The sequence below is a fragment of the Hydractinia symbiolongicarpus genome, chromosome 9 (genome assembly GCF_029227915.1).
Source record: "Hydractinia symbiolongicarpus strain clone_291-10 chromosome 9, HSymV2.1, whole genome shotgun sequence".
NCBI classification, from domain to species: Eukaryota; Metazoa; Cnidaria; class Hydrozoa; order Anthoathecata; family Hydractiniidae; genus Hydractinia; species Hydractinia symbiolongicarpus.
In genome coordinates this window covers 2630085-2643640 of record NC_079883.1, presented here as the reverse complement: position 1 = coordinate 2643640, position 13556 = coordinate 2630085, and the positions used below count along the sequence as shown (strand labels likewise).

General features: G+C 33.5%; 2 protein-coding genes across 5 annotated transcripts in view; one reads left to right on the top strand and one right to left on the bottom strand.

Annotated features, from left to right (window-relative positions):
* The window catches only part of LOC130657644 (U6 snRNA-associated Sm-like protein LSm7), a 92079-nt gene extending 91120 nt beyond the window's left edge, over window positions 1-959 (bottom strand). For 2 of the 4 annotated variants that reach the window (XM_057460650.1, XM_057460651.1), the window contains exon 1: window positions 889-905. The gene's annotated coding sequence lies outside the window, so the exon portion shown is untranslated. Of the gene's footprint in view, window positions 1-888 lie in introns of all 4 variants that reach the window. The other 2 variants (XM_057460648.1, XM_057460649.1) reach the window with 2 other exon arrangements.
* A 269-nt stretch (window positions 960-1228) lies between these two features.
* LOC130657630 (ribosomal oxygenase 1-like) lies at window positions 1229-12523 on the top strand. The gene is made up of 15 exons (XM_057460628.1): window positions 1229-1563; window positions 5354-5928; window positions 6011-6110; window positions 6864-6977; window positions 7581-7687; window positions 8032-8139; window positions 8372-8406; window positions 9159-9337; window positions 9557-9661; window positions 9966-10058; window positions 10318-10366; window positions 10639-10756; window positions 10917-11016; window positions 11211-11297; window positions 12078-12523. The coding sequence occupies exons 1-15, from the start codon at window positions 1408-1410 to the stop codon at window positions 12153-12155; spliced, it is 2004 nt and encodes a 667-aa protein (XP_057316611.1). The 5' UTR covers window positions 1229-1407; the 3' UTR covers window positions 12156-12523.
* Window positions 12524-13556: the final 1033 nt, after the last annotated feature.

The window sequence follows — 13556 nt, the reverse complement described above, 5'->3', positions numbered from 1 at the left end:
TCCTTGTTCAAAAATGAGCTTTGACGATAAAGAAATTTAATTTTGCCATTATTTTTGTTAATCACATGTAAGGCCATTGACTCACCAGACAGTGATTGGTCAAAGATGCAACCAAGATATTCAACTTTCGTATGCTGCTTGATTTCTACTCCATTGTAGGAAATATTAAGTTTTTCTGCTTTCTTAATTTTTCCCCTGGAGGCAAAAAGAAGTTTTATCTTCACCAAAGTGTATGCTGAGTTTGTTGTCCACAAACCAATCACATAAATTACTGAAGTCTGTATTAAGAGCATTTTCCATCTCAGTTATGTCTTTGTGTTGAAATAAGAGACATGAATCATCTGCGTAGAGAAAAAGATCACATTGTACTAAAGCTTGTGGCATATCGTTTACATAAAGTAAGAACAGAAGTGGACCCAAAATAGAACCTTGGGGAACACCACATTCCAGTTTGCCTGGATTAGATGATAAGTTATCTATTGACACACAAAATGTGGTATTGAGTGGTGTGAAGTAGTTGTCCCATACAGCATTGTACCTTGACAAATTAGACACAAGGGAGTCACCAATTAAAATTACTTCGGGTTTACGACTCTTCAAAATTTCATTCAGCTTTACGTGAGTTTTATACCAGGTTGGTCTATTTTCTCGTCGAGCTGGTATTTCACATTTAGATTTGAAAGCAGACATAGTTTAAGGACAAAGCTCACCAATTCAACTCTAACCAAAACTTCACAGCAAATGTTAATAAGCTGGTAGGGCTGATTACCGGTTACAGCCTTTCCGGTTATAATTTCTCACTTTCACAGCAAGTGTTAAACTGGTAGGGCTGGTTTACCGGATTGGTACAGCCTTCACCGTGCTGTCTTATATACCTTTTTTTTTGGCCTTAAACTCAGGGACCTTAAACTCAGGGACCTAGAAATAGTGTGAGTTTTTTAATCTGTGACAAATAACAAAATTAATTCGCAAATTGATGAAAAACGTGTTGCAAAGATGCCAAAACGGTTCTTGGGGTGACGCAGCTTAGTGGTTATAACTCTCGTACTTGGAGCGGGAGACTGGGATTTAATTCCCTTAATCAATGATTCAATATGGGCTAGTGAATGTGTGAATGTTACCATAGCCCCGGAACAAACCAAGGCCATGTGGGGGGGGGGGGGGGGGATTGGAGAGATACACTGTGGGCCATTGGATGTTGCATGAAGTTGTCTGGTAGCCTAATTGGGCCTGCAAAGCTCAAAGTGATCATTGAATGCTCTAGGACTCCCCATTTAAGCCATGCCCCCTCCTGGAAAAAATACACAGTTATATCCCTCAATATTTGTGAGGCTAAGTTGTTTTGTTTTGTTCTGACATATGCATTATTTAAATTTCTAGTTTATAAAAAAATAAAAAAAAACAAAAATGTCAAGAAAATCAGCCTTCAGCGTTTACAAGGCACTTGAAGAATTAAAGAAAGAAGAAAACTCATCTAATCCAGGTTCATCAGATGATGATCAGCCTGTTTTAAAGGGCATAAGAAAGTTGGGTTCTACGCAAGACATAAACATAGCAAGCACTGTAAGTATAATTTTTTGTTTATCCTTTTGTGTGTTTGTCTATATACACATGTGTGAATATTAGCAGGACCTTCATCCTATTTCAAAATGTGTCCCCATGCTATTTTTTTTAAAGCCAACCTTTAATAATCTCAAAAAATGTATGACAATAGTATTTGTTAAAAGGTGAAATATATATACAGTACAGGCCGAATGAAACCTTTCGCATACATGCAACTAGAATAAATAATTACTTTCATAATAGACTAATTGTCTTTTACAGAAAATAATTACACCACAAGAAATTGAAAAGATCACGTAAACTTATTGTATAAATAACAATAACCTGTGTGTGACGATGTTGAGAATACTTTGGGCGTGGTCTATAGAATTTTTAACCAAAAGCAATTATCATCATCATTCTCGGCTTCGTCGGTTTTCCATGCTAGCATGCGTGGGACGAAGACCCGACCCGACCCTCTTCCAATCTGATCTAGACTGTGTTAGATCTAAACTCAACTTCCTCTGTATCAAGTCTGTCCATATAACCTCCTGCTAAGTCTTTCTCAGTCTGCTTCTTGGCTTTGCCCCAGGAACTATCAAGTCTTACCTAATTAAAAATATAAAAATAAACTTTACTCTACTATCTTACTTTTTATCTTGAAGGAAGATTTAAATTATCTTATATTTTCAGAACATGATTTCAATACATCGTTCATTACATAAATTGCTTTAAATTTTTTGTAAAATTGTAATTAGCGTAAGTAATTGTGACGCCAATCTGAAAAGACTCCAGAAAAAAACAAGATACGCATTATTGTTGTAACTCCCTACTTTGCTATGATTATGATAATATATCATTGGTGAAATACGTTTGCCAGCCAAAATGTAATACTGCTGACTATTGCTTTAATAGTTCGCTTTATAGGGTAAATAATATGAAAAATACATCACAGAATATGTTTGTCATAACACCCTCCTCTGTTATGGTATAACATAATTTTTGCCTATACTATATTCTTTAAAATATTTGCACATGTGAGACATAGACTTTTTATAAGACTGCACGAAAAACATTAAAAAACAACACTTTTTATTAAAATAATTTTTATTAAAATAATTTTTCAGTTCTTTTATAAGTGAAAGGAGAATAACTTGCTGCATAAATTTCCGAAGGAAACAATCTTAACCTGCTGTAAAACTTTCGAAACAACACCATATTCTGTATAACTTTTGAAACAGCAAAGAATAACTCTTGCCGCATAATTTTTAAAACAGCGCAAGAAAACTTCTTGCTGCATAACTACTTATTTTGCTAAACCAGATAACAAATTTATTCATTTTTTTAAAAAGGGAGGTGAATTTTTTTTTGCAACAAAAAAATTATTAATTTCCTGCGTGCCTGATGTGAAAATATACCGAAAATATGCTTGTTGTAACACCCTTCTCAGTTGTGAAGACAGATTGAAAACTTGACAACATAAAAAACGAGGTGGAAGAGCGTTGGAGTAAAATTACTTTTATGCATAACAAGTATTTTAAAATTTTGCTACTAAAGTTATTGCTAAAGTTTTGTTAAGCACAATAAAATTTTTAAAAGGATAATGTTTTGTAAAAAGTCTTTTAAAAAGCAAGCGCATGAAACTTTTTTAACAAAAATAGTTTTGTGCGCGATTTCTGTTGCGTAATGTTTTGTTGAAAAAATATAGCGTAGAATAAAATGTTAAGAAATATATATAGTTTTTAAAACGAACCAAGTTTAAAAGATATAAAAAAAGCATGTGAAAAAACATTTAAAAGAAATAGTTTTCATGCGATTTATTTTAATCTTTTGTGTAGTTAACAAATCATTAAATTTCATTACTTGCACTAATACCTAAGGGAGATTTTATTTTCAATTAGTTTTAACAATAATTACAATATTGTTTTATCACGAAGCTTTTGTTAAATCACTTGCAACAAAGCTCTTGTAAAGATCATTAAAGTAATTACGATAAACAAAAAATTAAAGGATTCCGACTTGCAGGAAAAGGTTACATTCAGGCTATAGGTTACATTCAGACTATACTGTATGTCTAACCTGATAATCCTTGCAACAATCATTAAACACAACAGTTGTAATATCTGTACCAATGTATCAGATCTGCACCAAACAGTAACTAAAAAAAACACTATTGTAATTAGTTTTACAGTAGGTTAACAGTATTGCACTAAAAAGCATTCGCTTAGCAATAAACAGACCTTTTTAAATAAACATAAAATATGATATTCATAAAACCTTATCCTAAGTACAGATGCACAACTTGACAGGAATCACAAACCTTTGGGTGTGTAAAAGAATCATGGCGTCATGTGCTGCGTATCGCTGCAGTAATAAAAGTCAGCGTGAAAAAGATAAAAGTTTATTTTGCTTTCCTAAAGATGATAAATTACGGAAAGCATGCGGCTGGACTTAAAAATGTATATGTTTGCCGTCACCTGGGTGAGGGTTTCAGCGCTGACCCGGTTGGTCGGTTGGGATTTTATTTTATTTTCATTTTCAAAGCATGTCTATCTACAATAATTTTTCTTATATTTTAAGAGAATGTACTAAATAAGCCCCACCAAAAACACAAAGCTTATGAAGCCGTGATCAAAAATGGTCGGTGTTATTATGAAGAACGTGACGTATAGAGAGCACTAAAGTGCATTACACTGAGACTCGAACGAAAGGCAGAAGGCCATTTGAAACTATGCCACAAGTCAGTCTGCGCACCCACGAAAGTTAAATATAACTAGAACATGGGAGAGGTTAGGTTAAACCAACAAAAAGGTTTGTGTTGAAGCCCATTAAAGAAGAGAAGGAGTTTGAATATCTAGGATATGTCATTAAGAAGGACATTGCACATGTGTCAAGTAAAAAGATAGCTAGTGCAAAAAAGAGAAGAAAACGTCAATGCAACAAGAAATTGCGCCGACAGAGCTACCTGACAGGAATAAAATCATTCAGAACTCCTTGAAATTCAAAAGAATTAAATTGTAATTTATATGAAACCTGTAGAGTTTTTATAAATACATTTCATTAGTTTTCCTCATCTCATCTCCAAGAACTATCCACCTCGGGAACTTCTGTTGGGACTAAGGTACTATTGACATATCCTATTTACAACACAAGAGGGTATGACATGAAGTACACTTCTCCGAATCATTAAAACTGGACTAGGTTTCCGAGCCAACTCACTCTAACGGGTTTTTATTGAAAGTCAATATGCCTTTCCATTGAAAAATTATTTTGAAAAAAGGTTGAAGAATGTATCGAACTGACTAGAATGCAATCTACATGTATTCCACAAGGAATAAAATGATAAAGACATCTCAGTGTTACTTCAGGGGGTTTATGCTTTTTCTTGCGTTCAGTCCAAAAAGTAGTATATGACCACTGACGTCAAATGCATAATTACGCATATTAAATTTTTTACCCAGTCTCTAACCGCGCAAACATTGAGAATGAACAAAGCTGTGCTTCAACATGGTCACATAAAATAAAGTTTTGTTTATGTTTGTTTTTATCAAAGATTAAAGGGAAAGGTAGCAGTTCTTCGTTTACTAACTGAGAATTGTAGTGCTAAGAATTTTTCATTCTCAGGGTCAGTGGGTGCTTTTTTAGAGCAACGTCTATTGGACCTTTTTTGTGTCAAAATGCCGCTTATGAGATTTAATTTTTCTGAATTAATAATTTAAAGATTCCATGCATTGCTAATGTTTTTGAGGAAGTGAACACTAAAAATTTAGAAATACTTAGATCTTAAACATTTGCATATTGATTTATTTAGACTACTCCCATACCGTCAGCATTGTCAAAACGGGGCTTGAAAGGAGAATCTCGATTCAGTTCAATTAGAAAATCATTACGTAAGAAATCTCGTAAAGAGCCACATCATGATGTTTCCTTGAAAAAACAAAGTACTAAAGAAAACAAGCTACAAAAGTCTGGTTCTGTCTTTCAAGCGTTTGACAGATCTAATTGGACTGAAAGCATGCAAAGTTTGAACAGTTCAGCATTAGAAGAAGCATTTTTGCCAGAAGTTGTGAAGCAAAAAAAAGAACAGGAAGAACTTCATGGACAAATCTCAACCCAGAAAGATCAACTACGATCTAGCTCTGTTTCTGCATTGGAAACTAATGTAAATAAGACACCAAGTAGAAAAAGAGCCATGTCACATACTGGTACAATGGAGGAACCTACTCAAAAACCACCAATTGCGAAGAAGGGAAGAGTGCAAGGAAATAAAAAACCTGAATCTCCCAAAACAAGTCATAAAATGCATGATATGGAAAAAGATTTGAAAAGTGCAGAGAAGTTGTTTTCTTGGGTAATTGCTCCAATAAAACCAGACCAGTTCTTTCTGTGAGTTTTTATTTCTCCTTTTAAAATAAAAATGCTATCGTTTTGTGGTATTTATTTATATATATTGCCCTCATAATTTTAGTGATGTTTGGCAGAAAAAACCTCTCTTCATAAAGAGAAGACAACCTAAATACAACAATGTTTGGTTCAGCTGCAAAGAATTTGATAAAATATTGAGACAGGTAGGTAGTTTTTTTAAGAAAAACTAAAAAACAACATTTTTTGAAGTATCACAATATATACCTATTGGCATAAATATTTCAGAGCAAATTTTTCTTGGCAAAAAAGACTTCAGAACTTTAATTGATAAGCCTTTTCTTTCCTTAATCGTCAAGTCATATGCAAAAAGAAACTTAGTTACCTCTAATGAAAGAGATATACTTTATGTCAAGATGTTCAGCATTTAAAAAGCATTGACAACCATATTTGATCATCAAGTTTTTTGTAACTAATTTTATTAAATGTAGCGAAATTATTTTAATTTTAATCTTTTCTTGTCTGGTTAGGAAAAATTGTATTGATAAGCAATTTTAAACAAAAAAGTTTTAGGACCTTCAATATTTTCCAAAGTTAAAACTGTCTAAATATTTTATTAATTATTGCAGGTACAATATTATTAAGTAGACCTTTTACTTTATCTTTTTCTTCTGCGTTTTTGGGCTCTTTACAGATTTTAGACACTCTCAGCAGACTATGAGAAAGCTTTTGATATCTCACATGCCACGTTATGTTGAAATGAGGCCCACTGATGTATGTAAGGAAGTGTGAAAGTATCGTTCATGAAAAGCTGCATACATTTCTATCAGAGCCTCAACAGTGGTGTCCCTCCCCCTTCCCAAACAAGTTCTGGAGGTGGCAGTATTTATTTTCATAACATTTGTAGACAAAATATATATTTTTAGTTGGACACTAATTTATTGACAATTATGTTGTAGCAAAATGTCCAGTTTACGAAGAATTTAGACATTGCTGTATATCGCAATGGCGCACGCGAGACATTGAACCCAAATGGCAGAGCTTTTGCTCCTGTAGTGTGGAAGTTTTACCAGGTATGTATACTGCTGATAATCACTGTAGGTTGACATTTCTATTGGAGCCTCAACAGTGGTGTCCCTCCCCCTTTCTAGACAAAAATGTAATGTGTTGTTAAAAGTGGAACTGTTTTCATTTTTCTTGCAGTATAATTAAGCATGCAACCCTTCTTCTTCATCTCCAACTTAAAAATCATCCAATAGAAATAGACGAATCGTGACCAGCTAATTCCCAGGAATTTTTCTATTGGCTAATTACTACAATCAAATTTTGGAGACATCATGTTCAAAATACTTTTGGAAAAACCACACTCCCTTTCCTTCCACTCTTCAATGTTGGTTGGAGGTCTTTTCCGAGGTCGCTGGTAGTATTTTTGGGACAAATCAACCCAAGATCAACATTGACTGTAGGAGGAGAGGGGGCAGGCTCCAAAGAAAGCCTCAAAAGCCGTTTTTACAATATTTTTTGAACATAATTATAGTTCTTTTAATTTAAAATAGATTCATGCCACTGATAGTTGTTTGATTATGTCTCAGTGTGGCTTAATCTTTCCCAATATAATGTCTAGGTCAATAACTGTTATCTTAATATTTGAATCGTTTTGTTGTTATTTTTTATAGGATGGATGCTCAATACGACTTTTAAATCCACAGACTTTCTCCAAGAATGTCTGGCAGCTGTCATCAAAACTGCAAGAATATTTTGGTTGTTTTGTGGGATCAAATGTGTGAGGTTATTTGTCTCTGAAATCTTATGTGTATTTCAGACCTTTTCAGAAAGTGATTGATAAAGTGCTCCAAGGAATCAAAAATGCTGAGGATATTTTTTATTTCAAAATAAAAATATTAACTTTATAACAGCGACTTGACAAAAGGATTTAAATGTTAATGTGAAAACATTTTGACGATATAAAATATATTTTTTTAGAAGACATCTTATTTTTAAAACATCCAAAGTATCTTTAAATTATGGCATTGTTGTTCTTATTGGAGTTATTCTAAAAACGTATGAATTAACATGCAGGATATCGCATGTTATGTCATGTAAAAACTTGTATGTATGTCTATTTAGTTATCTTACACCTCCTGGCTCACAGGGTTTTGCTCCCCATTACGATGACATTGAAGCTTTTATTATTCAACTAGAAGGAAAGAAACACTGGAAACTCTATGCATCTAGGTAATAAAAGTGTTTAGTCGTATATTAGTAATGGAATGACACTTTATTTTTGCAAGTCAAAGATAAATTATGTTCCGTGTGTATAAATAAATGGCTACATGCTTTCAAAAGCACCCAAGGAATCATTAACCTGGGAAGGTCGAGACAGAAAGAAAGAGAATCATGACTTATAGAAAACTGGATATAAGGGTGTTGTTTATTTTCATATGTGTTTTATATAATTTTATTTCAGGAATGTAAATGAAGTTTTACCAAGATATTCCAGCAGTAAGTTATACAATTTTAATGACGTATATAAATATACAAACCAATTTTTTTGCACAAAGGATCTGCAAAAAATTACTGATTATTTGTGCGATAAAGAAGAACCTATTCTCAGTGTTCATTTTTCGTATTCTTGATATAGTAATAACATGGTTTCGGATGCTATTTTGGATTAATAAGCTCAAGTTTCGTTTTTCTTGTTGATTCAACCCAAAATATGCTTAGCTTAGCACTGCTCCGATACGTGTTAATCCATGTTTTCATACTCGGATTTGTATTTCGGTTATTAGCATTATCTCATGGTTTTGCTGCATCATCAAAAATTTCTTTTCACTTGCTTCCATTTTTGCGATAAAATATTTGTGTCGTATAAACAACCCAAGATATTTTTTTTCCTGATATTTAATAATGTAAGCCAATCAAAAAAAAGAACATAAGGTTCTAAACTATAAAATGATATCGACGATTAGTTATGTTCTAAAAAATAGCCAATCGTATAACATTCGAAAATCGGGGGCTTTTCTTGTGATAAAAACAAAACAAATCATGAAGTAAAACGAAACCGGTCAATTACAACCTGGTTAATTATAATCTGGTCTATGTCAAATTTTAAATAACAAGTTTTTGATTTGAACAAGTTACGGATGAATAACACGTTGATAACTAAAGCGGCTTCACTGTAATAGTTTTAGTCATATAATTAACATTGCAATTATCCACGAGCTTTATGTAAAAAAAAAAAAAAAATTGTTTAGAAAATTTATCACAAAAGGAGCTAGGTGAACCAATCTTAGATCGAATTTTGGAACCTGGCGACACCTTGTATTTTCCTCGTGGTGTAATACATCAAGCAGTTACGCCGGAAGATTCACACTCTTTACACATCACATTGTCATTTTATCAAAAATACTGCTGGAGTGATTTCATGGAAAAGGTATTTTTTCTTTTTCAATGGTATTTAGAATGTTAACAATTTTTGCTGTTGGAAAACACATCTTGTTTCAATAAGTTTATATTACACAAATCATGGCAATGTGCTCTCCTAAATTTAGACATTCTCGTTTGTATTGTTTGGCGGACTACTAGGTAAAAAAGGGGATATTTCCATGACGATATATGAACAATTCACTTATACTGCAATGTTATTTTATAGTTACTCCCAGCAGCGTTACAAACAGCGATAGAAGAAGATGCAGAATTTAGAAAGGGTTTGCCACTTGGATTTCACAATCATGTTGGAGTATCATATTCAGAGAAGGTTAGTGCAGCGTTTGATTGGTTAATTGACTGGTAATATGATTGGCTAATTAATACCGTTCAAGTTTTCTAGCTGCATCTACACTATCAGGCATAATATAAGTACAATTTGAATCTTTTATGGACGTACCGGCAAACAAGACATTGCTTTCGAATTCAACGTCGACTGTAACAGAAAGGGGAAGATTTGCGTGCAAATTCTCTATTTCCACATTATATATTTACGTCGTCGAATTAGATTCTAGGGATTATCACAAACAATGTACAGCGTAATATCGTATATGTTTTTTTTTTCATCTACATAGCCATCTAATGATCGCAAATCTATAATGAAGAATGTTGAGCAGTTGATGAAAAAATTAGTATCGTACGTCTCGGTTGATCAAGCTGCTGATGAGGTAGATATATGTTTTTTCTTCTCATTCTTATTAATTTTGCACTTCTTGTGATTTCTACCGAAACCATGAATTTTCTTGGTGGCTCAGACCGACAACTTTTTAAAAACATGACCTTTTAAGAGTGTACAGTACACACACGCTTTTTTAAATCTTCTGCTTAAATCGAGCAAATAAAATTAAATGTTAGAAAACGTGTATCGAAAGTATTGTAGCTATATTTATGTAATTTCACGTTTGTCTTGCTTGGTTTATTGTTTAGCTTGTACTAGACCAAATGGAAGAATTCCTGCCGCCTTCTTTTACTTCAGGTATTTTAAATTTTAACCATTTGCGCGCCCTGTTAATTTAAAGGCGAATCTTCACTTGTCAGCATACAAAAAAGCGCTCTAAATTTTTAAAGTAAACAAGCTGCTATGAGAAATAATGTGTAAATAAAAAAAAACACAGAAATGAGGACATTGAATGATAAAGGAGTTTAAAAAATTAGCGGAAAGAGAGCGGCAACTACCTAACTTTTCGGGGTATTAAATTGAGCAATTAGAACGTTGTCAACATCTTCGTAAAATATTTACATGTTTAGAGGAAACTTCTTGCACGATATACGGTAGCGGTTGCTTCTGGGAAGATGGCGATGTGCGCGGCGATGCTAAATTGTCATTGAGTTGTCACGTCCGTCTTGTCCGTCCTGGTATCGTTAGGTACTTAATTATTTTAATTATTTTAACGATTACAAACCTAGAAAATCGGATACGAAAATAACCAAAGGCACAATCCTCCTTCGTTACATGGGTAGAAGACATTCTTGCTTCTGAACACCTCACCCAAAAATTTGCTATATTTGATTTCACGTTCTTGTAGGTTAGTTGCTTTGGACGATGTTCTAGAAATCCACCACACGATGGAGAATAGCCGTCAGTACAAAGAAACTACATTGCAGATGCTCCAAATTCCACTTGAGGTATATGGCGAGATGTTCTTACCCCTTTGTTTTGTCACGGACAATACTTTCCGAAGAGTTTATTATTCATTGTCGTTGGCCGTAAAAGAGAGATAAAGATTACTTTTTCATCGCATTTTTTCTTATTTGTACATGTCTTTTCAGTAAGTCGTAGAGCGACTGCTTTATATATATATATATATATATATTTGCAGATGGCAGACGCTGCTGAATATCTTTTGTTCAGTTATCCAGAGTACGTTCAAATAAAGAATGTCCCTCTTGATGATGATGACGAAAAGGTGAGTGAAAGCTGTTACCTCGTTATCTTACTGCTTGGTCTAGAATTTAGGGGATTCTAATTTTGGATTTTGTTTAGAAAGAAAACAGTGCTCTGTATTTTTTACCTTGTAATCATTTCTCTTCTGTGACCATTAAAGTTCATTAGTTCGTATAAAAACAAAATTGAACTTTTAATAAAAATAGTTCGGCAGTGCAGTTTTTGGAACATTTTATAGTCGGGAGTTGAAGTGAGTCAGAGAACTTTTTAGTCGGGGAAAAACTTTACTCATCTACCCTTGAAACAAGTCACTTTTCCCCCGTGTTTCCCGTCGACATTACGTGCAAATAATGGGGTAAGTTGGTTAGAAAAATCCAGATAGTCTTTTTTTTTTACCCTGTCACAGATCGATAACGTTTATATTTATATTTAAGGGATAATTTTACACGTTTTTTTTGTCTATACATTAATATTTAAAAAAAAAACACATTGTGTAGTTATAATACATTGTGTCACAGCACCTTGTTGGTTTGTAGGTTTTAAACACTTTTATAGTCTTTTCAAATACTTAAACTTACGTTTGAACATTCGGCAATGACATTTTTTGTCTTTTTTTTAAGTTCGCCTTTTATTGTGACTAGGGAATTTTTGTGTCCACGATCTTTTGAACCTTGAAATCCAGTGTGGTGAAAGCAAAAAACTTATAAAATAGGAAAAATCCTGAAAACCTTGGCAATGATAAAACAAGATCTGCCACACCCACTGTGTAACCTCAAACTATGTATTATATTGCTTTTTTAAGTTATCGCTTGCATCAAAGTTTTATTCGGCTGGATTTCTGCGAACGAAAGAACCTCTTGTGCAAGACACTTCGATGTGACAACATACCGCACGCACTGTGTACTAACATGGAGTGGTAAAATCAACTGCTAGTCGATAATTTAATGGTAATTCTATGCTAAATTTAGCGATGCGACATCAAAGAACGAACCTGGTTTTGTAATTGTTAAAATGATTGCATGACTGCCGACAAAAGACGCTGCTTGGGGATTTATTTACTTCAGTAGTGCTGCATCTCCTTATCATACTGTGTGTTTTGGATGTGTTTATTTGTTGCCAATCGTTGGTGAAATAAGATATGCTCATTTCGTGAACATGGAAGTGTGAAATCAATTTTTAAATGATATTTATAAAGTATTTAAATATGGCTTTGTAACCTAAATGAATTAAAAAGGCAAGTTTGATCAATTTTTGGTATTTTACATTCTTACGTTTTGTATTTCTGAGCAAATTGTTTAGAGGTTTTACCGGGAAAAGACTAGTGTGGCGAGCAACAGGCTTATTCGAAAAGACTAGTGTGGCGAGCAACAGGCTTATTCGAAAAGACTAGTGTGGCGAGCAACAGGCTTATTCAATGGATATGATATGCCAAGAATTCACATCGAATTATGTTAGGTTGATTTTCGCATGTACACCGATTTGATTTTTAGCGCGGATTGTTTTGAAATTTATCTGAAGTTTTTGACTTGATTGCTGAGCGTTGAGTTCGTCATCATCTGCAGCTGCAACCTTATAATAACTTCGCGGATTTTTGTACATGCACACACATTTTTTGTAGGTAAAAGCAGGACTATATGGGTTAAATTGGCTTTTGTTGAAATTCATCATATCTATACTCTCAATTTTTGAAAAGAAATTCACCGATTTTAGGCAAATAGTTCAAACGGATACCTACAGGAATGAGTGCGCATGTTCACTTTTTCTCAACGCAAAATCAAAAACATCACGCCGCTCCAAAAATCGTCTATAACTGCTTACGCTAATAATGCCGCTATAAATAGGTTCCCTTGTTTTTGATACATCATGAAATCAGGGAGACAATCGCGATATTCCATTTTCTTAAAAGTAAAAATTTACATTCAATATTTTTACAAACGTATAATTTAATAAATAGGTTTTGTAGGTATAAATATTTTTTACTATATAGCAGAAATTATTGATGGATTTCTAACATGATCAATTTCACATATAACCTTATCTCAGAAAAAAACTGTTGAACCAAGAGAAGATGTCACTTTTATCCAATCCAAAAGTTTCTTGTTTACGTTTTTTTCAATCACTTTTCTATGTGAGACGGTCTAATAAATATTCAGGTATATAATAGTCAGGTATAATATTCGTCACCTAGAGAAAATTTCGTCACTTTTGTCAGATTTTTGGTGCGATGAGGCAGATACTTAACCAAAGAAATGGTTTCAATTTTTTAGAAAACTATCCAACC